At 40.6% G+C, this 27441-nt stretch overlaps 1 protein-coding gene across 1 annotated transcript; it reads left to right on the plus strand.

The window, feature by feature from the left end:
- The first annotated feature begins 4643 nt into the window (after positions 1-4643).
- Positions 4644-25688, plus strand: NXPE3 (neurexophilin and PC-esterase domain family member 3). The gene is made up of 7 exons (XM_039732773.1): positions 4644-4662; positions 4777-4836; positions 6821-7033; positions 14518-15278; positions 16901-16974; positions 19913-20119; positions 21367-25688. The coding sequence occupies exons 3-7, from the start codon at positions 6926-6928 to the stop codon at positions 21915-21917; spliced, it is 1701 nt and encodes a 566-aa protein (XP_039588707.1). The 5' UTR covers positions 4644-4662; positions 4777-4836; positions 6821-6925; the 3' UTR covers positions 21918-25688.
- The last annotated feature ends 1753 nt before the right edge of the window (positions 25689-27441 follow it).

Here is a 27441-nt window from a genome sequence, read left to right on the forward strand (position 1 = left end):
AAGCCCAGCCCCCAGGTGGTGGGGTGGTGTGAGAAGCAGGAAGGCCCTTGGCTCTGCAAGCACTGCTCAGCAGTAGCTAAAACAGCCCTATGTTATCACACTGTTTTCAGCACAAATCAACCACAGACCTACCACAGCCACTGTGAAGAAAATTACCTCTATTTCATCCACAACCACTATAGCTGCTCCTTCTGGTACGTGCAAGATGATGTTCACCAAGGGAAGGAATATCAGAAAATTGTGCTCAGGGTGCCCAAATCAAACAAGTTGCCTCTGACTTCTAAGATGCTTTAAATTGTGAAAATTGAGAAGCCTGTGATCATAAAGAATGCTCTGGAAAATGTAAAATCTGGCACATTGTGTTTAAAGTCTTCATGTGTTGGACTGAAAGCCATAAACCATTAGAAAAGCCTAAAAAATTCTCAGACAATGTACTGCTCTGGGGAGCAGCAGTCTAGCAGTCAGGGATGTTTGCTTAGCATTGTGCTAAACTGCACTCAAGCAGCAGCCTTTGGGAAATCTCTTCCTATCCATTGTTACACCAGCTGAAGTTATCCAGTCCCTTGAGCATTAGCAGCATGTTTTCTGGTGTGGGAAGTGCATGGAAGATGTGCTGAGCAGCTTACTACTGCTTATGCTTTAGAGTCTGGGTGACCTGGGGAGAAACAGGAGACACTGAGAAGCTCTACAACCAGGATTCACTTTTCTTCTTTCCATCAGTAGTTCCTACAGCCCCTTCAACCTGAAGTTTTGGGCACATGCATGTGGTATTGGAGCCCAGACTGGCTCTCCAGCTGTTGTGTACTGTTGAACTCTCCAGGATAGAGATGTACTTGTCCTCCCCTCATTGCAGCTTACTCATTTCCAGGCTCAGTAGCTTTACAGCAGATTGGTTTTCCTGTTGGTCTCTGATTCTTTGGCTTCACTCACAGATATGGAAATTTTTAAGCACACGAACTAGGTGTTATTTTACTAGTAGGATTATTTTACTACCTTTGTCTCACCTGCTTTCTCATATTCCTATGTGCCTGATGCTTTCTTCCTTTGGTGTAGCAGTGTCAGCGTTAAAGTGGCAAGATCTATTCTGGGCAGCCCATGGCTGAGATGGCTGTGGCCATGTCCATTGTCTGGTGGAGAAGTAGAAAGGAAGACCAGGAAGCGTTTCTCTTAGTCCCAAAGGTGAGCAGAGCCACCTGGAAGAAATGGAGACCTGTGTTCCTTCCTGCCTGTCCCTGGGGTGGGAATGCAGCACAGCTGCTTGAGGCAGGTTCATGGAAAGGCTGATGCCTATAGGAGAGCTTCTCTGTAACCTTTTGGAGAAGGACTTAAGGAAGCTGTAAGATGATTCTTCTAACAAAAGCATTATCCCTTTAAAGCATTAGATGATGTGAAAACCATCTGGATGGCACCAGGTCAGCAAAAGAGTTTTTCTAACAGTTAAATAGATCTTATTGTTGTTATGCCTGAAACCAGGGGCCATGCTGAACTTGTGTGCAAGATGAGTGTGAAACTTGCTGTTCTAAGAACTGCAGAAGTACCAGACCCAGATGATTGTGGAAGGGAAAAAAGACTGGAGAAATGATAGAAGGGTAATGTAGCAAAAGGAGACAGATCAAAGGTGTCTATAGAAAGGGAACAGTGTGGGTTGTGCTCTTTGCAGACTGTCCCATGCATTGTTTGTTAAATCTCACCATTCTTCAGCACAAAAGCAGGTTTTAGTTTGCCTCAGGGAGCAAACCAAAACATTCCTCAACACTTGCCTATAATCAAGAATTGGTTCAGTAGTCCCATATATATTATCAAAACCACTGTGTTTTATTGATTATTTTTTTGTAGATAAGAGAGAGAAGGACAATGGGGCCAAGGGCCCAGTATAACTTCATCTTACTGCATATAATTCTGGAAAAAAATAAGGAAAGACTGATTATTTTCATTATCCAGCTTTCTGTACTCAAATCAAAATAACTGGCAAGTGCTCCTGGTGTGATAAACAAGGAGGGATGTAAGGTGAGCAACAGCTTCTTAGGCTGTTCTTCTTTTGGCACTAATGCCATTTAGATGTTGCAGGGTGATGAGGTGGAACAGACCTCACTATGCCATTGACTGTCAAATAATCCAAACAGTTTTTTACAGGGGGCTTTTGGTAGAGTAGGGGGGGCAAACACAGAGTAATTGGTTTCTGGCCTCTGTGCAAAAGGGCTTACCATGTTAAAGATTAGAAAGGCATATTTCATTCATTATTAGGCCTTCATCAAGACTAACCATAATGATAACTGAAGAATTTGTGGAGAGAAGTGGTGTGGGGATCACTTCCCATCTCTGAGGGGAGGTGAAATGTAAAATGTGTCAAAAGATAGCATAGCAGTACCTATTTCCTTAGAAGTGACAGGTTTTCTCATTGGTGTCACCTTCCATACCTTCACCCCAACATCACTTAGGATATATTAAGAGATAGGATAATGCTTGGAATTTGGTGCACAAGTTTTGCCTTAGGTTGCACTTTGAGCTGCAGAGTTTCTAGGGGAATTTGATGCACTGCATGGCTCATGAAGGAAGAGTGAAGACAAATGAGACTGCTATAGAACTGATAGGCTTTGCATATTGAGAGGGGGAAAAATCAGTACTAATTATCTTTCAAAATGCTGTCTTTTTAATGTGCTCTGCTTGTACAGCCAGATAGATGTCCTTCAATTCTTGACCTACAGTGTATAATAGAAATAAAAGCTGGTGCCTGTTGAGATTTTGCTTTCTATCTCTACCAGGTAACCACTGTTGTAAGAGGCAGAAAGGAGAAAAATAGAGGCAAGACCACTTCTTCAAAATAGCTATGGCTGGGGCAGAAGACAGAAGAAGGCAATTTCTAATGGCTAAAATACTGTGTTCACAAGAATATTTCAGCTGCTCTCTCTCGTTTCTGGTTTTAAGCAACCCACATATTCCTTAGGAAAAATAAGCTCAATCTCTTAAACTGTATTCATACAAAGAACTTTCTGGCAGGTGAGTGTTTTGGCATTCCCAAACTTATGCAGTGTTTACAGAACTAATTGCAGATGCGCTGCAGATTGAAAGTGCCACCCGGCTCTGGCGCAGGGCGCAAAGCTCAGCAGTGACTGTGTGCGTGTCCTCATCGAGCATCTTGGAAGTGCTGCCCTCAGTGCAGCTGCGTTTGTCCGGTTCTGCTTGGGCAGTGCCTGTATTCCCCGCTCAGCCCCTGCAGCTGCTCTGGGTCCAGACTCTCTTTCCACAGCCTTGTCTCTGCTGCTTCCTGCTGCGTTCGCCGTCAGGCTCGGCAGCGTTTGGGCTGCTCTGCGGGTTGGTGTCAGAGCCTTCTCCCCTGGCTGGGGACCATGGTGATGCCACCCAGGCCATAGCGCTTGGCTCCGCGCCACCCTCCCCACATCCTGCTTTCTTCGGCTGCACCTGCGGCGGCTCAAAAACTACAGGGACGGTGGTGTTGTTTTTGCTGGGTTTTGTGCCTGTTTCCCTTTTCATTGCCCCTTGTCGGCACAGAGGCTGCGGCAGCCACGGCGGGCACAGAGCCGGTCTCGGGGCGGGGCGGGCGGAGGCGCGGCAGCCGCCGCTGCCGTGTGAGGGGCGGGCAGAGGGAGGGGCGGCGGGAGCCGGGCTTTTACAGCCAGCGCCTCCGGGCCGGGGGCGAGGCCGCCGCCTGGCCCGGGGGAGCGCCGGCCGGGTTTGGCGGATGCCCTGCTCGGATCCCCCGTGGCCGCGGCCGGGTCCGCCCGCCCGCAGGGCCGCGCTGCCCGCGCCGCTCGGGGTGCAGCGAGGCGGCGGCTGAAGGTGCTTCCTGCCGGTCCGGGGGCTGCCGTGTGCCGCTCCCCGGGGACGCCCATCCTAAAAAGTACCTTGGAAGCAATAAAGCAGAGGTGTGCGGGTCGCACTGCCGGCAGCGGTGCTTCCTGCTCGCTGCTCCCGTCCCTGGCTGCTGGGTGCGTGCCCGCTCCCGTGTTCCGCGGGGGCTGCGGCGCTGTCCCCGGAATAGCAGCGGGCTGGCGGCTGCCAGCGCCCCGGGGACCAGGGCGGAATCTGCGAAAAACAGCAGCAAGTCTGTTTTTTCCGTGCTGGCAGCCAGGCGAGCATCAAGCCCCTGTGCCCCAGTGACATGGTTTGGGCATCGCCAGAGGCAGCGGCTGCTCTGTGCCTTGGAGATTTGCGTGACAGAATTTGGAGAGGCTGCGCTCATACCTGCCTTTGTAACGCTGCTGGCTTAGAGAGCTGACAGTAATTGACAACTTGTAAAAAAACCCCAAGCAACAATCCTGTGATGGAGCATGCGGCATAATTTGATGACGTATTCATAAAATTGTCTTTAAATCCGTTTTTGTTTTTAACATTGGGTAAAGTGGGGCTTGTGGTAACATGGAACAAAGCTGAGAGAAGTAATACTTAGAAAAATAGCAGAAAATTCAAGTGCATGGCATTGAAGTTCGTAACGTGGAACAAAGCTGAGAGAAGTAATACTTAGCAATAAATAGTAGAAAATTCAAGCATTGAAGTTTAAAAGAATAAAATACCTCAGCAAAATCCTTGAGTCATTGTAGAAAAAAATAGCAGAAAATTCAAGTGCATGGCATTGAAGTTTAAAAGAATAAAATACCTCAGCAAAATCCTTGAGTCATTGTAGAAAGTGAAGTGATTTTACAGGTAAAAAGTCGTAACTGCCGTTTTATTTTGTGCCGCTGTAAGCAAACCAATGTATAAATTTTCTTGCTAAATACTTGTGTGTATTTCTACAGATGTATTTATTTTTTAATGTAGTCTTTCCAAGGTTATCTGGCCTTTTGTGTGGATGGCTTCAGAGAACATTTCAGGAGTTGGGTAAGTCCTAAGGCTTTTTGGTGTACTTATGGGCTTCCCTTATACAAAAAATGATTGGGATCAATTGTGATGAAACTGACAGTATAGTAAGCCTTTAGCATAAAGAAAGCTCTAAACCTATACATTTAAATGTTTTAGGGCATCTGGCATCTACAGAATACAGAAAACTTTGAATAAAAATGTATGGAACAGCGTTTGCGGTATTTTTAGGCATCTGAAATTACATCTGAAACTTCAGGCATATGAATTTCAATGTCTTGTGCTTTTCATGATGTGGAAAGAATTCTCAGTAACAGAATTGAAAATTCTGGTTTTGTCTAATGTATTTGTTTTTCTTCCTCAAATGGACATGTATGTCCTTAAATTAGCATTTTCATGTACTCTAGGTCTATTTAGTATCAAGTTATGACCCAAGGTTCTGTTTTATGCGAATTTCATATTAGTGCAGAACTGTTCCAGCAAAGCTGTGTTTCTGTGGCATTTTGATGCTTTCACTTTAATGGATGTCTTGCTCTTTCAATGCTAGTTCATTGGTCAGAAATACAATCTCTCTAATTCTCAGCAAAGCATTTGAAGTTATAATCCCTATAATCCTTGTAAAGCAATTTGATGTGTGGTCTATTTTGAGGCTGTCCTGGTTATACCAGTAATGTTTTTCAGTTTTCTAGTCTGGATTCATTTTTTAATCTTGATCTTTAATATATCATTGTTTCATTTAAATTTACACAGCATTTTTCGTATAGTCTTAAAAGTATAGGTACTATGTTTTATATTATCTTAATTGTATAAATTCTCAGTTATACTATTTATAGAAAGTTATACAAAGTTTATGTAATCATTTGATTATGTTGTTGCACTTGGTGCATGGTTGTATGAGTAATGCTGCTTTGAGGATATTGGGTTTGGAGAGATTGCTGTCTTTTGAGTGCCTCTCCTTGCCATCTGTTTTCTGTTTCCAAGTTTAGAGCTTCTGTAAGCATGGTGCCCTTTTTGCTTGCAAAAAGACTGCATCAAAATTGTCCTTCTCAGAAAGAAAGGAAGGTTTAAGAGTCATTCTGAACAAGCATTGAGAACTTTATCAGTGGCTGTTAAGTCTGTGATTTTATAGTAGATCCGTCATCAAGCAACCTTAAAGGAATGATATTGTATGAAAGTTAAAGTTTATGAAAGACAGTACTGTTATTAGATTTAAAGAACCAGAAACACTGAATCCCAACACATTGTATTCTTTCCAGAAGTTTATTTTTTTTATTTTCTAGAGCTGCATATGAGTACCTGAAATAAAAGGAATTATAAAAAAGCAAATCAGGGAAGATGTTATAGATGATGCATGAAGTTAAATTTTAGTGCTCTCGACTCTCTTAGGTATCTCCTCTTTAATGCTACAATTGATTTATTTTTCCCTTCTTCCCAAGCGGAAAACTGGAGGAAATAAGTTTTACCTTGCTTATCCAAAGTTGTTTCAAAAACAGTGTTTAATAACAACTTAAGAGAATGTGTAAACATGTAAATGAGAGATGTCTAAACCTGCAAGTTTCTGCTATAAAAGTTAATGGGAGATGTTGAAACCCAGAAGTTTCTGCTATAAAAGTTAGTGGCAGATGTCCAAACCCACGAATTTCAGTTTCAGTCTGGTAATGTCTGGATAGTGGTGGTGTGGCCTAACAGATAAATAGGTTGGTGATTATTTCTTTTGGTCTTTTTGATTGCCAGAATGAAATCTTGCACTCTTCTTTTGCCTTTGTTTTTGGTATCCACTACAGGTGAGACCAGCTTTCTGATAAGGGTTTGCTTTGGCAGATCCAAGAGAATTATGTAACACGATAGACAATGCTGTTCAGATTAGTTAAAAAAAATAAATCTGTGTTGATTGTTCTATTGTACTAGTTATTGCCCCACCATTTGTAAGCTTTTGGTGCAAAACTTGACTTTAATTCTAGTAACATTTTGAGACTTAATGCACTTTTTATAAATGTACTTGCAGGAATCAAGTGGAAGTCAGCTGAATTCTCTTGTACTCTGCTGAGCCGAAATGCCATTCATGTTTGTGGCAAATGGAAGCCATGGCAAGGTGTAACATGGGAGGGAAATGCACGAATGGACCATGTGGCGTGACTCGTTCAGACTGCAGCTCTTCTGCCTGCTCATGGCAGTGCTGGCTGTTGTGGTGCTGGTCCATAACTTTTTTCAGTTAGAGGTAAGTGGAGCCTGTTTCTTCTCCAAGATGGCTTGAGCAACATTATTGGCTTTTGAGTGTGAGGTTAGAATTGTCTGACTGACAGCATTTAGCTATGAATTGGAATCACAGAAAATTCATAGTTGAAGGCATGTCTGGAGGTATTTAATCCAACACCCTCCTAAAAAGGCTAGCATCAGAGTTAGCTTGGATTGCAACAGGGTATTTTGACTTTTGACTGTATTCAGTACACTCATATTTCACAACCTACCTAGGCAGCCTGTTGCAATGCTGCATCCCTCTTAGAGGGAGGAATGTTTGCCTTATGTGCAAAAGGTAAGTTGCCTTTTATCTTATTAGAGTGTACTTTAATAGGTTCTCTTTAGCTCTAATAGTTCCTCTATGACTCCCACGTGGTTAGTGGAAGACTGCTCCCTTTTGGTCTTCTCTAGAATGAAAAAAAGATGCTTTGGTTCCCTTAGTGTCACTCCAGTCCAAGCATCTCAAGGGTTCTTAGCTGGTCTTGCCAGCTTTACTCTGGTGTGGGTTGTCCAAAAACCAGACACAGTGTTCTAGGTGTGACTTCACCATGGTCAAGTTGAGGAAAACTCTAACTTTGCTCAATCATCTGGTTAGGATCCAGTTAATTCTCTGCCACAATGCTGTGCTGCTGACACATGGCGAGTTTGCTGTCTCCTACAATCCCTAAGTCTTTTTCTGCAGAGCTGTCACTACCTCGTTAATCTCCGGCCTGTACTGATGCAATTTTTATTTACTTTTCCCTTTTTCCCTCTGCTGTGTCTGTCTTGCATATTTCTTCAGTTTAGTTATCACTTCAGTGCAGAGGTACTTTCAAACTGCTTAGTCAGTAACCCCAGATTAAAGTCAAGGAGGGTGAGGATCTCTCTGCAGGAGCCCTGGAGGCTGACCCTGCCCACTGGCTGCCTGCCTGGTCAGGCCTTCGCCAGATTAAAGTCAAGGAGGATGAGGATCTCTGCAGGAGCCCTGGAGGCTGACCCTGCCCACTGGCTGCCTGCCTGGTCAGGCCTTCCAGTGCTGCATTTGGTGGGTGAGCATTGTAATGCTTAGCCTAACACCTTGTTAAATTATAGCTGTCCTTTGTGCATGTCAGCCAGTCAGTAAGTGCTTTATGCTTTTTAGTTGTGTATATGCTGCTTGCAGAATCTTCCTTCCTCCTGGCTAGTGATGCCCAAATGAAATGATCCCAAAGAGAAAAGAGGGGCTGTAAAGCCCCCACACAAAATACAGTTGAATTGGAAGAGGATCATGTAAGGGTAAGGAAGACATTTAGGAAGTCTAAAACCACAAGTGATTCAGGATCAATAACTCAAGAATGAGTGTTTGTTACATATTCCAGTACTAGTGGACACATTAAATAAAAACTGCAGATGCTGATTTTAAAGGAAGCAGGGATATTTTTAGGGATTGCAGCAAAGCTGCAGAAGCCTTTGCAGTAAGTCTTTGTAGTTACTAAATGCATATATTAAAAAAATTTGTATGAATGCACAGAAGAAAAGTCCATTAGGGGATACTAGATCTTAAGATGTTTACCCTAATGTTTAAGAAATCTAAACCATAAAGTGCTAGAAAGTGTGTTAAGTGTACAAGAGGAAATGGCACAGCATGTTTGATCTGTTTTGTTTTCCCATATACCTGCTGTTAAATACTATTGGCAATCAAAATATTGTGTTTGATGCACTTTTGGTTCAAGTTAGCATGATCCATTTTGTTTGTAGGAGGTAGCTTTTGTTTTCTCTTTCTGTGGTTTTATTTTGTTTTGGGTTTTGACCTAGGATGTTGCCTGAGGAGTGTTGATATTTAGAATCTTAAACTGTTTTCTTTCTATTTTAAGATTGCATTTCTTAAAGGGCTCTGGCAGTGCTTTGAGAGTGAAATGGAAAATGCAGGTTGGGTGTTTGCTCTGTGCTTTTTCTGGCCACTGTCCATGATAAGTGTCTTTGTGGCTTTGTTGCCCTTTACTGCTATTCTAACCTCAGTTAAGTATTGTGTTGCTGATAAATCTTGACACTGTAACATGCAACTCTAACCCTTTCTGTTGTCATGACTTTTCTGAATGGACCTGCTCCTGTATTTGTCTTGGCTCAGTTTTCCAGGCAGTCTAATATAGGTATTTATGCTGATTCTTTTCAGTCAGAGTTCAAAGCCTGAAAAATATCTTATAAAGCTTTCACAGAATATCTGTAACCAAATCTGTTCAGGCTCTGGAAGCAGAGCTTATTGTTGGTTACTGTTGAGAATGTGTTTGTAAATGCATCAGACATACTTCTCATCCCTAAATCATCCAACCTAGCTGGCTAAAGCTCAAGATCTAAGGCAATTGTCAGATAGTGTCCCTTTTTTTTTGTTTTAGGATTTTATATCTTTTCATGTTGGAATGTTTTCTCTTAATTTCTTAAACTACTGATAACACCCTCCCAGTAGTCATACCCATGTAAGGATTTTACTTTTCTTACCTTGTGTTTAAAAAACTGAACAAGCTGTTCACAAAAAGTTTGGTAGCCAGCTTATTTACTTTGCTTTTTATTATGGAATAACTATTCCTTTGAGATCACATGGTTGATCATATAGTACCAGAAGAAATGTGGTTTTATTTTATTAGAATTTTTTTATGTGAATATGGCCAGAAAGATAAAATGTAGAGTAATATTTTGTGAAGTATCAGGATGTTGCCCAAACATCATGCTCTCAGGATGCAGGAGGGTTTATGTATTTGTACCAGTGGCCTTTAGGGTGACAGAAACACTTTGGGCTTGGTTGTGAATGGTACTTTATTTAAAAGCACCTAGGAAGAGAGTCTGTGGGGAGAAGGGAAGTTTCTTGCCAGGAGAGTATGAAATCAGATAGCTGAAACTGAACAAAATAACTGTGTAACAAAGTTTTAAATCCTTGCTGCTAAACTGCAGGTGCCTGCAAAAGATAACTTTATCTTATTCCAATTATTTCTGGAACATTTGACTGCCATGTGATGGCTTTTGAAGACTGGCTTTTGACACTTAGAGCAGCCACTCAGTGCTGTGAGATGGTAATGATAGAGAACTGATTTCATATCTGTCACAGACAACAAATAAAGTACCTGGAGTATAAAATTACTGAATATAAGATGACTGACCTTTCAGGAATTGATATTTGTTCAGATTCAGATGCTATCTCCTGGAACTTTTATTTCCCCACTGTGCCTTTTGCCTGGGACTCTCCTGTGTTGTTTCCTGCTCTAGTGACAGTGACATACTCAGGTTTGCAGCAGGTGTTCAGCCCAAGGCAGGAGTTAACAGCTGGTGGAAGATACTGGGCATTGAGGTGGAGTTCCCCTTTTTCAGCAGCAATGGAAATACTCAACATTTTCATCAGCCCCCTACACTGTGGTGTTTAACTCAGGACACGTGTGTTGATGCAGGGGTCTGTCTCCCTGACACGAGTGTAATTAGCACTGAATCTGTGATGTAGAAGGTTGAACCTTCTTGCTTTATTCTTTATTATTTATTGCTTTATTCTTCCATACTATATTCTTAAGAAACCCATAACTCCTTCCAGCCTGTCTGATACAGCTTTGACCTCATTGGTCAACCAACCAAAACACCACCACCCTTTGGTAAAAAAATCTCCGTAACACATTCTACATTTGCCTAGCAGCAGGTGCAGCAAGTGGAAATAAGTATTGTTTTAATTATTTCTCTGAGCTTTCTCACAGCTTCTCGTAGCCTTCCCCAGGGAAAATGCCTGGGAAGGCCTGTACCTGCTCTCTGTGGCCAGAGAGCTGCTGCCACACAGGTGTTCATTGCAGATCTTCCCAAGTACTCTGTTACCATGTAGAATATCTTTGAGAGCATTATTGCCTGGGTTAATCTATGTGTTGTGTATATTTTTTGTCTAGTTGGCGGTAAGAATGCCAAAAGCTGAGGAGATGAGCTGAACTAATGAAACTTCCATTAGTTCTCATAAAAGTACATGTTCCTTTTTTGCCTTTTTATGACATCTCTAATGCAGGAATTGCTAGTGGATTTATTTGTGCTTAACTGCCACGTAATCTCTTCTGTTCTGCCTGTGTTACTTGGCAGATAGCCATTAAATTACTTTGTGGTCACATTTGGGTCCTGGTTAGCTTCAAAATGCAGTAAATTAAAAAAAGACAGAAAAACCCCAAAAAGGCAAAAAAAATGAAACTAACTCCTCCCACACAATTAAAAAAACCCTCAAACCCAACAAACAAACAACCCGCCTTGGGAATTGCACTTAAGATACATGACACCTTGAATGGAGTACACATGGAAATAAGCAATGCAGGTGTTATCCAACATGGAGCCTGTAATGAACACTAAAAGAATCTCTGTCATAAAGGAAGAGAACTCTTGAGAAATCCTCTTTATCTGCTTTTCATAAAGAAATGTTGTTTAGTTTAGCTACTAACTACAATAGAAAGCCCTCCATTCTGCACAGTCTCAGTATAACAACAGAGAGATTTGGAAATGCCAGGAGGGAGTAGGAAATGGGGTGGGGACAAACGAAACTAATTATTTTCCTCAGAGCAGGCCTTGTGTATCCGTAGGGGCAGGAGAACTTAAGTACTTGTTTGGAGCTGAGCCTGGGAAACACTTAAGAAAGGAAGATTGGTTTGGAAAGCTTTTATATTCCAGTCAGGAATCTTTGGTGTATTAATTGACTCTGAAGCTTTTTCTGCCTTTACTGGCAAAGAGAATCTGTGCAATATTTTCTCCTGTGAATAGCATACATGGTCCAGCTTATTTTCACACATAAGCTTATAATTCTGCAACAATACAGGGTCCTGTTGGGCTTGAAAGAGGGCTGTAAAGATGAACAAGGATGCTGGAGAAAGAATGGTCCTTCAGGTTGTTGAAGAAGCTCTGCTTCTAAGCTCATGGATCTTCCCCCTCAGGCCCTTTGAAGATAGGCTGAGGAAATATTTGTGGTATGATCTATTCTGCTTAGTGGAGCATAACCTGGAGATGTTGAAGTGACAGTGCATGTCCTTGTTCTCAGCTGCCTACAAGTGAAGAGCTTTGGCCTTATGCTCTGCTAAAAATCTGTGTATGTGGACTGATTTGGAGATCTCAAACCATATTTTGTTTTCTGAATGAGTTTGTTGGCTTGGTGTTCTCTGCCCCTTTCCCACTGAAAGATATAGGTATGCCTCTGGAAAGACTTCAGAAAGCCTAGCTAGGGCAGAAATGGCATCTCTACACCTCTGACAGAAAGGAAAAAACCCTGAGGAAATTTATAGAAGATTAAAATTAGGGATACATCCATTTTTAAGCTGTTTTAGATTACCATCTCTTCTTAATTTGAAAGGATTTGTTTTTCCCATGTCCACCAACCTGAAGAACCAACTGAAAACCAGAAACTTTCTCTTGGGCATTTACACTGAAAATAACAATTAATCATAACACATATTCTCCCTTTCCCCTCCTCTTTAGGAAAATACATAAATATTTTTGCTGAGACATTGTTGCTGGCTTATTGGATACATCAAAATATATTGCTAACTATTAAAAATATTTCCATGCAGTATTTGCTGTGTTTATATATATATGTATGCATGCATATCGCTAACTTTTAAAAATATCGCTAACTTTTAAAAATATTTCCATGCAGTATTTGCTGTGTTTATATATATATGTATGCATGAGCAAGTGATGGGAAGAAGTTGTGAAGATATCCAAAAAGAGAAACTTGGCTTAATTCAAGAATGTATGTAGGCAAGATTTAAAGTCAAACTGTGCCTGAGATTCACTCTCAGCTTTGGCTGAAATTTACTGGACTAATAAAAGTAATGTGCAACATACATCTGCAGCTTGGCTTGCTGCAGCTTGGCTTGCTGGGATGGAAAACAAAAATTATTATGAATTATGGCCTTCAGGGAAAATTTATTAAATCCTGGGTGGGAATATGAAACTGAAGCAAAAGCTTCTATTGTGATGTTAACATCTGGTGTATGGAGGGATATATGTCAATTTATGCTTTAGAGCTACAGTGTAGCAATTTACAGTTTCAGGTTTTACAGTTAACTTAGATATCAAACAAAGAAGATTTTGTGTATCCCTTCTACATCCTCATGTGCTCATCCTTTTACTCTAAGGCTGACCAAAACCAATTTATGTCTCAGACTTCAAAAGCCTATATGTTTCTATTGCTTGTTAGGTTTACCTTTCTTCTAAATAAATATGTTGTATCTCCATGTGGTTCAAATGATTTTAAGACACTGCTGATATTTCCATGGCCTAAGAAAGGTTTGTAACAATGAATAAGACTTTAATAAAGTGCTGTGGCTTTTAGTATATTACTGAGCAGTTAGTTAAGGAGGAAGTAAATGGAAAAACACTGGTATTGGTAAGTACAATGGTATTTTTAAAGATTTCAAATAATGTAGTTTGAATTTTTTAGCAATCTTTCAAATCTAAATGAGCACATCATCTGATGCTACATGAATGGTACACTGTATAATTTTAATCTTTGCTTGAAAAACTATTTTCCTACTTCATGAAATAGAACTATGGATAAGTCCTACTGTATTTACCTAGTAATTAATTGCTCATTAGCTGCTGATTTTGTGTGTATTTGAAGGGGTTTTTCTTAATTTGGTGATTAGAAGTCTCATGAGTACCTCTGGAGTCTTAGACTGTGCTATTTTTAAAATTTTCCTGATGCAAACCTGCAAAATTATGTGATGTCATTAAGATGATGGTATCTGCAGTCATTTAGATGCAAATAGAGTTTTGGACACTGATATTTTTTCACAAAATACAGTTTTATCAAGTTGCACCAGAAGACCTCTCTCTTAGTCTAGTTTTGTATTTAAGTATTTTAATTTTTAAACTCTTGTGTGATTAGGGGATGCTTTGCCTGCTGCTAGAAGAAGCTGTATATAGATTTTAAAATCTTATAAATAAACAAGCAGGTTTTTTGCCTGTTTAGTCCTAGCTTGTCCTACACTATTTTGCTGGCCAACTGGCTCATGAATTCATTTTCCCAGGTGGGTCTGGGATTTTGTTCTTTTATTTCTTTCAACCTCTACAATACTGGGAAGCATGCATTTCCTTGCATTACATGGGGTAGCTAATTGGAACTCATGTTGCTCCAAGACTAAAATGTTACTGCAGAAGAAAAGGAAACAGGAGTTATAACTTACTCATGCAACCTTTTGCCATTTTTTTTCACATTGCTGATATTTGGAGAGTGTACTGGTACCTGAAACACTGCCATACGTTGGATGTAATCTCTTTAAATGCTTGTTTGCCAAAGCACAATAACTACAGGCTGCCCACCTGTTTCCTTAGAAATCTCATGGTCAAAGTACTAGATGTGGGTCTTCTAGTGAAGTTGCTTCATTTGCTCAGCTTCAAAGGTCTGTGAAGCAAAGCCTGGTTCTTGAGATAATTTCCTGACAAAGTATCCATTATTCCCAGTGTTTCATTTCATAGCACAGCTTCAGGTAATCTTTTTCTCCCCAGCACTTGGATGATGACACAGTTTCAGGATCGAATTGGATAACAGAAAACAATGTCCAGCATTCTCTGGCACAGAAAGACAAAACCACCAGGAAGCCTTACTGTGGGTACACGCAGCAGACCTTGTCCAAAAGGGAACAAGCGGAGCAGGAATCGTTGCTTGCTGCAATACAGTGGCCAAAGCCCCCTGATGGCAAAATCGCCTTTGCACAAAGCACTGATCCCGCACACAGTGACTTTGTGATTGTGGAACCCAACAGGTTCTTCAAGGTGGGTGATCAGCTAGAGGTACTCGTTCGTATGAAGGATTTCCAAGGAAAACCCAAGCAGTATGGTGGAGACTATTTACTAGCACGAATTCACTCTCCTGCGCTGAAAGCTGGAGCAGTAGGAAGGATTGTAGATTGCTATAATGGCCTTTACAAAGTCTTCTTTACCTTGCTTTGGCCAGGAGAGGTCAAAGTTTCTGTGTCACTTGTCCATCCGAGTGAAGCAATCCAAGTCCTCCTGCGTTTACGAGAGGAAAGGCCAGACAGAGTCTATTTCAAAAGCTCATTCAAGTCTGGGAGGTATTCAGAGACTACAGAGTGCAATGTTTGCTTGCCTGGAGGTCTCCCAGTCTGTAACTTCACAGATCTCTACACGGGTGAGCCATGGTTCTGTTACAAGCCTCAAAAACTGTCCTGTGCCAGCCGAATCAACCATGCCAAAGGTGGATATCTGAAAGGCCTTCTGACACAAGAGGAAAGCCTCTTTTTCCAAAGGTTTGTATGTTGTTGAATTTATATATATTCAGTCAAGTTGTTTTGTTTGGGTTTATTTTATACAAACGTTAGCCTATTGCTTAAATATGACACATTGTCTTAGAGGAGGAGTGTATCTGCAGGACCAGATGTATGGTGTTAGTTGTTGAATCGTCTGTTCTCCTCCATTCAGCTGTGCAAGAATCTTAGACAGCAGTCTTAAAGAAACTTGGCATGTAGTTCTCTTTCTGTACTTTTAATTCAACCCTATTGAATTTCACAAGAGCATGCTGTCTAAATCTGGTGGTGGTTTGGGGGACTGTTTCCTTATTTTCTGTTTCCGTACCTACACTTGCAATATTAATAACAATGCTTTGAGAAACATTTTTGGCCAAATTTAAACTAGCCAAAAAGGATCTGGGTTTTAGGCTCATTTTTACAGAAATTACCAATTGTTTTTGTCCTCATCAAAATTTTTCTTAAATGTGTTCCTTGTTGTTCAATATGACTTTCAAATCTTAGAAAAAATTTTCATAAAGGAAACACCTGGTAGAACAAATTGCTGAGCAATACCCATGCAAATGGAAATGATCTTTGCATGTTATTTCAAGTGTCAAACTAAATTAGTTTCACAGTCATATTTTATTTCTGCAGTCAGCATTAAAAAAAACCCAAACCATCTCCTATTGCCTGCATATGTGTGACAGAACTGCTTCTGTATGAAATTACACAGCAGAATTTAGATAAAATTAGTTACTGTGTAGTGTCAGAGTTGTAGTTGTAGGCTAATGCCTTGCTGTCCAACAAAGATGTTGTAGGAAAGTCTTTTGGCACTATGTTCACTTGAGGTCTAAATTGGGAAAGATTTTAGGGTAGCAGTTCCAAATAGTGTAATTTAGGAAAGTATGTATGCGTGTTCATAACCAAGACCAGAAATAAAAAGTAAGCATCAGTGGGGTTTTTTTTGGCTCTTCCATATCAAGTTTGTAAGTGGGTCTTTTGACTTTCTGTGTCTCTGCCAGTCCACCAGTAAAATATAGCTTATATTTTTTGATGATGTTTCCATATGGGAATGGGAAAGGTGTTTTTCTTGGTTTAGTTTTGATTATTTGTTTGTCTCATTCAGCTGAGATCCTTGACCAAAGTGGCTTAAAGAAATTCCAAATAACTTATTTCTTAAATGGAGAAAAAAAGACAAGTATTCTCTTCAAAACACTAGGAAAAGACAGAACAAGATCTTAGACAGAACAAGTCAGCTGGGAGCTGCTGCTGTGGCCCTGTACCCCTGCAGTAGTTTGTCCCCAGAAGTTCTGCAAGCTGGGAACATCTTTGGGGCAAATCCCCAAAAGCTTCCTGCAGACCTCTGACAGCTTGAATGCTTTATTGAGATTTGTGTCAGTACAAGCTTGCATAAGATTTGTGTCAGTGCCATGAAATTTTGAATTTGGATCGAGAATAGCAATGGTGGTCTCAAAGTAAATGTGGAATGAATCCAGCTATAGGAAGTAGAGTAAACTTAAGAGTAAAAATTTGTAGTTCTGTGTGTTTATTTGAAGTGGAGTAAGAAAAGAAATTAGATTAATATTACCTTCAAGTTTCACAGTAACTTATACAAATATTGCTGTGTTCATTTTTTGTTGAAGTGACGTGAATATCAAAAGGCCGATACTCCCCAGTGGACCTGATTCAGTCATTGTAAAAGCCAAGGCATTTACAGGTAAGGCGAACTGCATAAGATTCTTGTTTGTAATTCATAATTAAATTTATAAAAAGAACAACAGGCATCAAATAATAATTAGGGTTTGTTTTTAGCATGGCAAAAAAATCAGTATCAGATTTCTATTGAGATGATGATTATGGCTTTTGGGTGTTAACTTTAATACAAGTTCAGAAATAGTGAAATTTTTTCTGAAATTACATACATAAATGGGATTATTAGCAAAAAAAGAAATAAAAAGAAGAGAGAAGTTTGTTCTCTTGCCAAAAATGTCTTTTATTTCCACTAGCATTTACTCACAGTGTAAAATGTCTTAGAGTAACTGGTCATCAAACTCTCAATTTAATGAAAACAGCTGTGTGCTGTTTCTTAATTTCTTTCTTTGTTAAGAATGTTGTCTAACAGATTTTGATAACTTGCATTTAAGTATTGCTATAATTTGTGTTACCACGGGATGTTAGAATCTACAGTTCTGAACCAGAACCTAATTGTTCTGTGCCCTTTCTAAGAACAAAACAAAGACAGTCTGTACTAAAATGAACTTAGAGGTTTTATCTCATTCACATCCAAAAGCATGCTTTTTATGCTCCTAAAAAGTCTGCATAAAATGTGACACACAGAGAATTATTTCTTAAATGAAAACTTTTCATTTTTTTTGTAAGGTTATAACAGACTTTTAAGGGAGAGTTACTGACCTGAGCAATAAAGTCTGAGTAGAAGGCAACTTACAGCATTTCTTGCTTTTAGTTTTATTGTTCACTAAAAAAATATGGTTCTGCTCCTAGGCTTGCAGCATTTTACCCTCCACCTCTTTTCTTTGTCCAGATCCTTTATCTGATGTCTTTTTGTTGCTTTTTTTATCCTGTATGTTTCCTGACAGAAACTGCTGCAAATTCAATATTTGATTGTCACTTCTCTTCTGGGAGCTAAGAATGATCAAGGCCTGCCTAGAATGTCCTCACAATTAATGCTGGGTTAAAAAGGGTTAATAGGTGTAGCACATTTCCTCAGGGAAATTCCTTTCAAGTACAGTAGTCCCTGAATAAATAAACTGAACTCATTGGTATAATGCTAGTGGATGTGTGGATTTGTTAGAACTGATAAAACACACAAACTCATTGTTCTGCTGTGGTTCTTTTTTTAGATGTTTTTCTGGGTGGTGGTAAATATAGATCAAGTTTTTTAAAACCTTTTTCTGAAATACAAGTTTTTATTTCTATCCTTGTATTTTAACTTCAGATTGGAGCTTTTATTCTCTTTTATAAAATCTCAAAGTAAGGGCCAATTCTGAATTCTGGGCCAAATCTGATATGATACTATACACAGACTTGAAATGCTGATTTACTGTGGGGCACCAAAAGGTTGTTCTAGCACCACTGTTATATATATATATATATATATATATATATATAAGAATCCATCTAAAAGGTAAAAAATTGAATTGCTTTTGCATCAAAACTTAGAATGAAAAAAACTCAAGTTGTGAATTCACATTCTGAATTAGCCTTTAAACGCATGACCATGTGAAAGCATTTTTTTCCTTTCTCCTGTTTATAGGTATTGGATGAATCCACATTATTAGCTGGGTTCTCTTTTTCTTCCTTATTCTTGCTGTCAGATTTAAATAATCATCCAGAGACAGAATTTTCTGATAGCTTTGTTCTGTGATTATATTTTTTGTGTTATACAAACGTAATAATAGTTTGCTTTTTATTGTCCCTGTGAGGTCTAAGGATGTTAGCATCCTCTAACCTCTAAGGTTAACATCTACTAATATAACATGCAGAGGATATTGAATAGAAAAAGAGCAATTAAAAATGCTTATTAGGAAAGATAGTTATGGTTGGCTCTGTGTTACAATGAAGCATCTACCAGAGGATGCTTTTGGGCTCTGAAACTCTGGTGCTTGTACTTTTACATCATTTGAACAGTCCCTGGCATGATTTTGCCCACGGCAAGGTGTGCTTTATTAATCAGCTGTAAGTTGGGACAGGGCGTGGACTGTTCTTAGCAGTCTCCACCCCAAGATGAGTAGAAGTGTTTGGACAGCTGGAGGTGTCTGCTCCATGCAGCTGGGGAAGATCTCCATGCTTGTTCAGCTGAGGTATTTGAATACACAAATGGCAAAGGAGGAACCTGAAATAGCCTTACAGAACTTTGATGTACAATCTCACCCTGGTTACTAAGAGAAATATGACAATATTTGGCTGATATAACCATGAGATTGCAGTTTCTCTTCCAGTAATCTCCTGTAATCCTGATACCTTTGCTTGCAAGGTATTGCTCAACTACTTCAAGTTAAAAAGGCAAAAAGGCATCCTATGGAACAGAGGTTCCTTGATGTGTAGCTGCTCCCAGGCAGTAAATGGGAAATGGGCTAGATAGCAGACAGAACATACAAAATCCATGGAATTGGATAATAATTTTCATATTCAAAGGGCACATACACCATTTTTTGGTCATAGCTTAAATTCTGGCATTTTCTGGATTTGGAGGCATTATGGTTCAGACTTAACTCTTCCAGAGTGCCGAGGTATGTGTTATTCCGTATGAGTAGTTTTCTGGGGATCTGTTTGGGGGTTTTGGTGGGTTTATTTCGGGTTTTTTGGCTGTTTCTGTGAGCGCTGCCGTGCGCAGGCCGGCCGCTGGAGAGCAGCAGTGCGCCGCGGCAGGCGCTGGGATCCGCGGCAGGACAGGGAAGATGCTCCGCTGGAATCCCTGCCTCCGCTCCTGTCTGCCGGGCAAACACCCGCCACTGAGCAGGGAGAAAGGTGCCAGATACGCTTTTACATTAGCGGCAAGGATACCGTTTAATGTAAACCAAGTTGAACTACAATCGGCCACCCAGCTCTTGTCAGCAGTTGCTGACTACATGCCAGTGAAGATTATAGAGGCTGCTTTGGTTGCATGTTAATTTCAAAGGATTTTTCTCTTACAGATTCAAGCAGTATGGACAGACCTGAAGATCCCACAGCTTCCCCTTCTGGTTATTATTATGAAGACCAGTGGAGGTCCAGATCACATTGGATCCGTAATTTTAACAAATCAGAAGATATAACTGAATGCTTACAAGGAAAAGTCATCCACTTGTTTGGAGACTCTACAATAAGGCAGTGGTTTGAATATTTGACAGCATTTGTTCCAGGTAATTTTTTTTAAATTTAGCTTTGTCCTTAAGGACACTTACAAAGCCTTATTTCTCACATGTCAGATACAGAGCTGGTTTACTGAGTGACAGTGACAAAACAAAGGAAGAGGAAAGGTAAAACCTCATCAGAAGCCCTGGCAGATGGTCAAATGTTTGAGCAGACATTGAAAACATGTAGACCTTGTAAATGGGGCCACCAGGTATCTTCAAAGTTGTCCTTGTAACAGGACTGCTGCTGTGGTCATGAGTTAAGGTGGCCATGCCGGGAGGCATGGCAGGATATCACTTGAGTTGCTTCTGTAAGACCTTGCAGCATCCCAGTCACAGGAGAAATTTTGGAATGAAGAAGCAAATTACCTCCATTGCTATATATATATAGGTTTTGGGCTGCTTTTCATTATTCAAGTTACTTAAGTAGAAGAATTTCAGTAGACAATTATTCCTGCCTCTGTCATCCTTTTCCCCTGAACTGCTTCAGTTGTGTTGGAATACAGTCTTTGAGCTGCCTTAATTCCTACAACTTGAAGTAATCTTTAAATTTATTGGAGTCCTAAAACACCTCCACTGCTATATATATATAGGTTTTGGGGTGCTTTTCATTATTCATTATTCATCATTATAAGTAGAAGAATTTCAGTAGACAATTAAATATTCCTGCCTCCGTCATCCTTTTCCCCTGAACTACTTCAGTTGTGTTGGAATACAGTCTTTGAGCTGCCTTAATTCCTACAACTTGAAGTAATCTTTAAATTTATTGGAGTCCTAAAATTGCTAGAAGGGTTCTTGGGAACTGCCTTAATTCCTACAACTTGAAGTAATCTTTAAATTTATTGGAGTCCTAAAATTGCTAGAAGGGTTCTTGGGAACTGCCTTAATTCCTACAACTTGAAGTAATCTTTAAATTTATTGGAGTCCTAAAATCGCTAAAAGGGATCTTGGGAACCCTGGATTCAGAGAGTAAACCATGACTATCTGGAAAACTTATTTTTTACAAGAGAGAAGAAAATAGTTTGGGAAACTTGAAAAAAGCATTGGCAGCCTTATGAAATCCAAATGTACTGTCCTGCAGATTTCAACAGCCATAAACTCCACTCTCAAAAAGATGCTCGCCTTCTGTTTAGTTTTAGAGTTCTTTGAAATATGTTCAGATTTCCTTATCTACTTTGCCCTGTGGTCCAAGCATCTTGTTGACAGCTTGAAGTTCTTGTGCCGTCTTTCACTAACGCTTGCTCCTGGGCTTTCAGACCTGGTGGAATTTAACCTGGGCAGCCCAAAGAACGTGGGCCCTTTCATGTCAGTGGACCTGAAGCACAACATCCTGCTGAAGTTCCGCTGCCACGGGCCACCCATCCGCTTCTCCACGGTGTTCAGCAGCGAGCTGCGCTACATCACCAACGAGCTCAACAGCATCGTGGGCGGCAGGAACACCGTGGTGGCCATAACCATCTGGTCCCACTTCAGCACCTTCCCCGTGGAAGTGTACATCCGGCGCCTCAGGAACATCCGCAGAGCCGTTCTCCAGCTGCTGGACCGCAGCCCCAAGACTTCCATCATCATCAGAACCGCCAACGTTCAGGAGCTTGGGCCAGAAGTGAGCCTCTTCAACAGTGACTGGTATTCCTTTCAGCTTGATTCTGTCATGAGGAAAATGTTCTCAGGAATTGCTGTGCACTTTGTGGATGCTTGGGAGATGTGTGTGGCTCATTACTCGCCGCATAAGCTGCACCCTAATGAAGTAATTGTTAAGAACCAAATAGATGCATTTTTATCTTATGTGTGTCCTCTGCAAACTTAGCACAAATGGGTATCCCTATGTCACCTTTTGCTATAGCCCAAGTACAGTTGCTCTTTTGAGCTGTGGAGTGAGGCTGGATGATAAGGAAGAACTCTGGATACTGTACTTGCATGCAGGATAAGTAGGGTGGCCTTAAAGTCTGGGCAGCTGTGGTAAAAGAAAGGGTGGTAAAGAGGAATTGACTCTTCAGGCTACATCTTCCTGCAAGGTTGATTCTTTCAAGCTTATAATTCATACCTGAGATTATTAGAGAGCACCTTAAATTAAATTGGCAGGATTCAATAAGAGACTATTTGGGTTATTAGCTTTACTAGTTATCTGCACTGTATGCCTAATTTAATCTCTGTGACATTGATTCTGTTGCCAGGGTCTTGTTGCTCAGTGTGTGAACCCTGGGAAGGATTTTGGAAATGGTCTTTCTCTTAGCATTCCAGAGCTTATGGGATGTCTCCTCCAGTTGTGTGTCAGAGAAGCACAGTGTCTGTTCTTGTTCAAAGTCCTAATTAGAAACATGAGGAGAGTGTACCAAAGTCACCAATAAAGAAGCACAATCACAATATCTGTAGAATTAAGTCATGAAGAATTTGCTGAAATTTAACTGAGCACGCTAGTTAGGTACCTTTTGTTATTTACAGACAGCTGCTAAATAGTGCAAATAGCTGGTATTTAGTTTGGTTTTTTGTACTGCTGAATTTCTTTTGAGCTTTGATACAGTCTGCTTCTTGATTTGTCATTAGTGTTTTAGGATATGTGTGTTTTATGACCTCTGTGCAAAGACTGTCTCAGGCAGTTTCTGCAAGTTCAACTTGCAGGCTCGCCTACTTGAAGCTGTAAGCATTTGCCGGTGAAAGTGTTTCATTTACCAGTGAAAGTGTTTCATTTGCCAATGAAAGTTTCCATTGCCTGCCAGCTGTTCCCTCATGGTCCTGGGAAGGCAGGCTGTGATAGTGGCTCTGACATGTCCCCAAATCTGGACGGGGAGGCCAAGTGACCTGAGGGCCCCTGGTGTGCTTTGGCACTGGTGGTCAAGGCCACACAGTGACTCCTCTTCAGGGTCTGGCACTTCTGTCATTTCCTCATGAGCTTCACTGCTGCCAGTACAAAAGGGGGAACACCCTGCACCGAAAAGCCAAGCGTGCCCAGGGCTGCCTTGATCCATCTGCTTGGCACAGACCCAGGTTTGCTGGGCTGACAGCTGGTGGCTCTGTGCCTCCTGGCCTGGCATTCACTGCTGCTTACTTGATTGAGCCTGTCTACAGTTTTAACTAGAAGCACTTTGAAAACAATTTGTAATAAAGTCAACTCCCAAATTAAACAGCAGAGAAGTGTTCCATGCTGTCTTATCTTTGGTCCCACTCAGGCCAAAGCCAGTCTTCACTGGCTTGTGTCAAAACCAAGCTGAGTTTGTGAGCAAACTGAGAAGATTAATAAGGCAAATTGGCAGGTTGCACAGGGTGAAATTATCAAAATGTCTTCATGTTAGCAAGGTTTCACTCCTTGTTAGGGTTGCTGCTCTCCTAAGGGAGTTTGTGCTGTTACTGCCAGAGCCCTGTGAGAGCCAATGCTGCCAGCTACAGCAACAGTGTTCCTTATTGTGTTCATTTTAAAGGGCAACTGAGAAGTGGCTTAAAAACAAATACAAATAATTTTAGCATGTAAAAGGCATCAGTACTATCCATCTGTAAACTTTACAATTTAAAAATGTTTAAACATGTCTGGAGGAATTGTGTACACTGAAATAGCACCTATTCTCAGCTTTTCTAATCAGCAGTTAAGAGGTCCTATTTGCTGATTCCTACTGACAACTGCCTCACACAGCATCTGCCCATACATTAGTGTCAGGTAACTATTGCTTACTTTAATATAGTAATGGCAATTTATCCTCTGCTAAAAAGAGGCCACACCAATTCAGGTCTGGGAAAATAAACTACCACAATAAAAAATCAACTTTCATCTTTTCCAGTTGTGATTTTTATAATAGGTAAAGTCTTTCATCCTTGAATAACAACTCTATCCTAATAATGCTCATGGAAATAGGACTTCAGACTTCTTTGAAGGAAATGACTGAATTTGTGGACTGACCATTAGGTTTAACTCATAAAGCCATATTGTGTGTGAAAATGTTGTGGCTGCATGTGTCTTCTCTGGGTGTTGTAGTGCTTGCTACTGCTCCTCAACAGCAGCTTTATATCACTGTTAGCTACCAAGCACAGAGAGAGAAGAAAATATTCTTTTGAGTACTTGGACAGTTGAGGGAAAGAGAACAGAACTGCTATTAGAAAAGGTGTCTAATTGCCTTCTGGTAGAACCTCAGCCTTTAGATTAATTAGATTAATTTTTTAATAACAGATGAACTAACTTATTGGTAATGAACTTCAGGGAAATTGCCAGTTGGTTTAGAATGAGGGTCAAGATTTTATTTTTTGGGGCTCTAAAATAGACAGGGAAGAGAAATGAAGAATCTGAGGATTTACCCATGTTTGGGGACACTGTGCTTTTAGATGTCATTCAGGTGATCTATGAATGGTTTTTCATTTCTCTTCTCATCTTGTTACCATCTATCTCATGTTACCAGTTGTGTATGTATGGGATATGCAAACACAGAAGCAATAAAATATTTTTAAAACAGTTTCTTTAAACTTCTAAATGGATTTTAATAGGGACTTAGGTTAAGGTGTTGGTTATTTTTGAAGTTACTTAATGTGAAACAGGACTGGAAAGGAAATTTTCAGCATCTGTTAAGTATCTTCCTCAACATAAAAAAAATTAATTCACAAGGTTTTCAAAGCCCTGTCTTCCCTTTCTGTGCATTTTCTTCTTTTGAAAGGAAGATGTCTTATTTTTTATATTTTCATTCTTGTACTGATAGTTTTGATTATTAATCTTTCATTAGATATTTTTTATTTTTAAATTTCTTCATTCAAAATCCAGCTCTCTCAAATTCCAGTGAAAGAAACTACTTTTATGGTTTTTATTAGAAGATTTCAGAGTAATTTATTTATAAAGTAAGTAAACTCAATTTTATATATACTAGTGTTGCACTGTAATATTGAGTCTTGTTTCTCATGTGTATCTTCTTAGGCTGATTTCTTCCTTCTAGAAATTTAGTAAAAATGTTAGTTGAATTGTTGATGAGAAGGGAGGATAAAAAGCAAAAGTTTGTCTTTTTTCAAGTTTTCAGTTGCTTCTAATTTCATCTGCAAATGTAGCACTGCTTTGTGAGATTTAAATTACCATTTTTCATTGCTTTACTTGTTATAGGTAAGCAATTAAACATGGAAACTTTGCTTACCACAAGTGTCTGTACAACTTTTTATGTACTGCAGGTGACAATTTCATGACAAAGATGGTTTGAATTTGCCCTCTAGAGGGGTGGAGGATACTGGGGTTTTGCTTTGGTTTTGTTGCAGTAGTGTGGTTTAGAACATTCTTCCATTCATTACAGTTTAAGTAACAGCAAAAAACTTCAGTCACAAATGTGTTTTTCATTTATAAAGCACTTACTCCTTAATTCCAGATAATTTAATGTATATTTAGACTGTTAGGAAGGCTCTTACTCTCTGTTGGGAGCAGTGAAGAACTCTGTATGTTAGAGAAAGAACTTGGTTTTTTTCTAATATATGTATGTTATTGTAATGCTTACAATATACAGAAGGCTCTACTGTCTTGTTTCCTGATGCGATCAGAAAAACAATTTAAATAGCCAAAAAGCTCAGAGAAAAACAAAGTTCCTAATAAAGAGGGCAAGTCTACTTGAACCATTTAATTTGATTTTGTCTCAGTTTATCTTGTTTGCTGTAACCACACGTCCTTTATATTTTTATAGCTGCATAGTAATTCCCTTAGTTTTACCTGTTATATTTTGTGCTGTGTGTTGGGTAGGAGTTTCACGCTACAGTTTATAGATTGAGTTCACTCTTAAGTAATTTTTTTTATGTGATTTGTGTTTGGAGAGGGGTGATCTGTGCCTAACATGAGACCTAGCACTAAAGCACCCTGATGTTTCTCTCTGTTGGTGTGTCAGGCCTGACATATCATAAAAGCTCGTACATAACCTAGGCTTCTTTCTTAGAGGGTTTTCACAGCCCAACTGACCCACAGGACATCCTCAAACCACTTCATTTAAAAAAAAGGGGTGAAGACAGATGAAGCATAGTCATTGCTCTCTTTTAGGAACAGTTTTTACTTAAATAATGGAAGAAAAATTGAGGAGAGGTGTGTCCTGTGAGTCAGTCAGCGTGTTCAAGGGCTGTAGGGCATCCTGCAGGGGCGGCTGTGTGTGCACTGTCCTGTGAGCCCAAGGGCTGTGTGTGCAGGGCCATGGGAGAGGGAGAGTGGCTGCCTGGCACGGACTGGGGAGTCTCTGGGATGGCCTAAGGGTGGAGGATTTGGGGAATGTCCACTGGCTTGCCTCGGAGTTAGCTTGCAGCCAGGGTTTGCAGGAAAGTAGCAAGCAGGGCGCAATGCCCTTTGTGCTGATTCCTTACGTAGATAGCCAAAAATATCCTGTTTGACCAGGCTAAAAATCCCTGAATGACAAAGTCCTGACAGCTAGGAGAGAGTGCTGAGGCACTATTGCCACGTATTTGTTCCGGTTTTCTGTTCCCCTCTCAATTCTGTGCTCACTGCTGAAGGGGGCAGGGTAGGGCAAGGGCCAGGGGTGTGATCTGGGTGCTGCTCTCACACTGCTCCTGAGCACAGAGCCTGCTCTGGCCAGTCCCAACAGCCCCGAGGAGACAGGGCAAAGGCAAAGCAGCTTCTTCCCAGCATTCAGCTCTGGAAACTGTACTGAAGTGTGCTGCCATCGTGTCCAACCTACATCAGCCTTCACTCAGCCAAAAATGACCGAGAGAGGCTGAAAGTATGAGCTGCTTTTCAGTGTGGTGTTAGGTCAGGCCCCAGGCCTCTTCAGAGGGGAAATGAGAGTGACGAGAGGGGAAGCAAAAAAGTAGGATGTACTTAAAAGTAAAACAACACACAAAGATCTTGCTCTGTGACACCAATGAGAGGAAGAAGGTCAGGGATTTGGTCATGTGGAGATTGATTTCCAAAGGCAATACCAATTGTGTGGGACAGAATCACTCCTCTGAGAATGCACATAGATGTATTGCTCCACATGTTTTAAAAAAGGAACAGTTCTTCCCACCCAGGCTGCTCACCCACCTCTTCCTCTATGCCCTCCTGACAGCGATGACACAGCAATCATGTTAAGTACAGTTCCAAACTCTGCTTGCAGTTGGTTTGAAGCCATGTGTATTGTGTTTTCACATGACTGTAGATGTGACAGATATCCTAGCTGGGGAACTTTTTAAAAGAAACCCAAAGCATTTGTAATCAAGCTAAGGAGGAGTGCACAGGCAGGTTTTCATCATGTGCCATCTGTGCTCCTCAGAGGTTGTGGTGACTCAGAGGAGGCATGTAACCTGCCTGAGATGGCATAGGTTGCTTGGCAGAGGCTTGAGCCTCATCCATCAGAGACAGGAGGCTCACCAGGGCTGGCAAAAAGCCAAAAATACATGGTTTC

Source organism: Passer montanus, unplaced genomic scaffold (assembly GCF_014805655.1).
Source record: "Passer montanus isolate IOZ18808 unplaced genomic scaffold, ASM1480565v1 scaffold80, whole genome shotgun sequence".
Taxonomy (NCBI): Eukaryota; Metazoa; Chordata; class Aves; order Passeriformes; family Passeridae; genus Passer; species Passer montanus.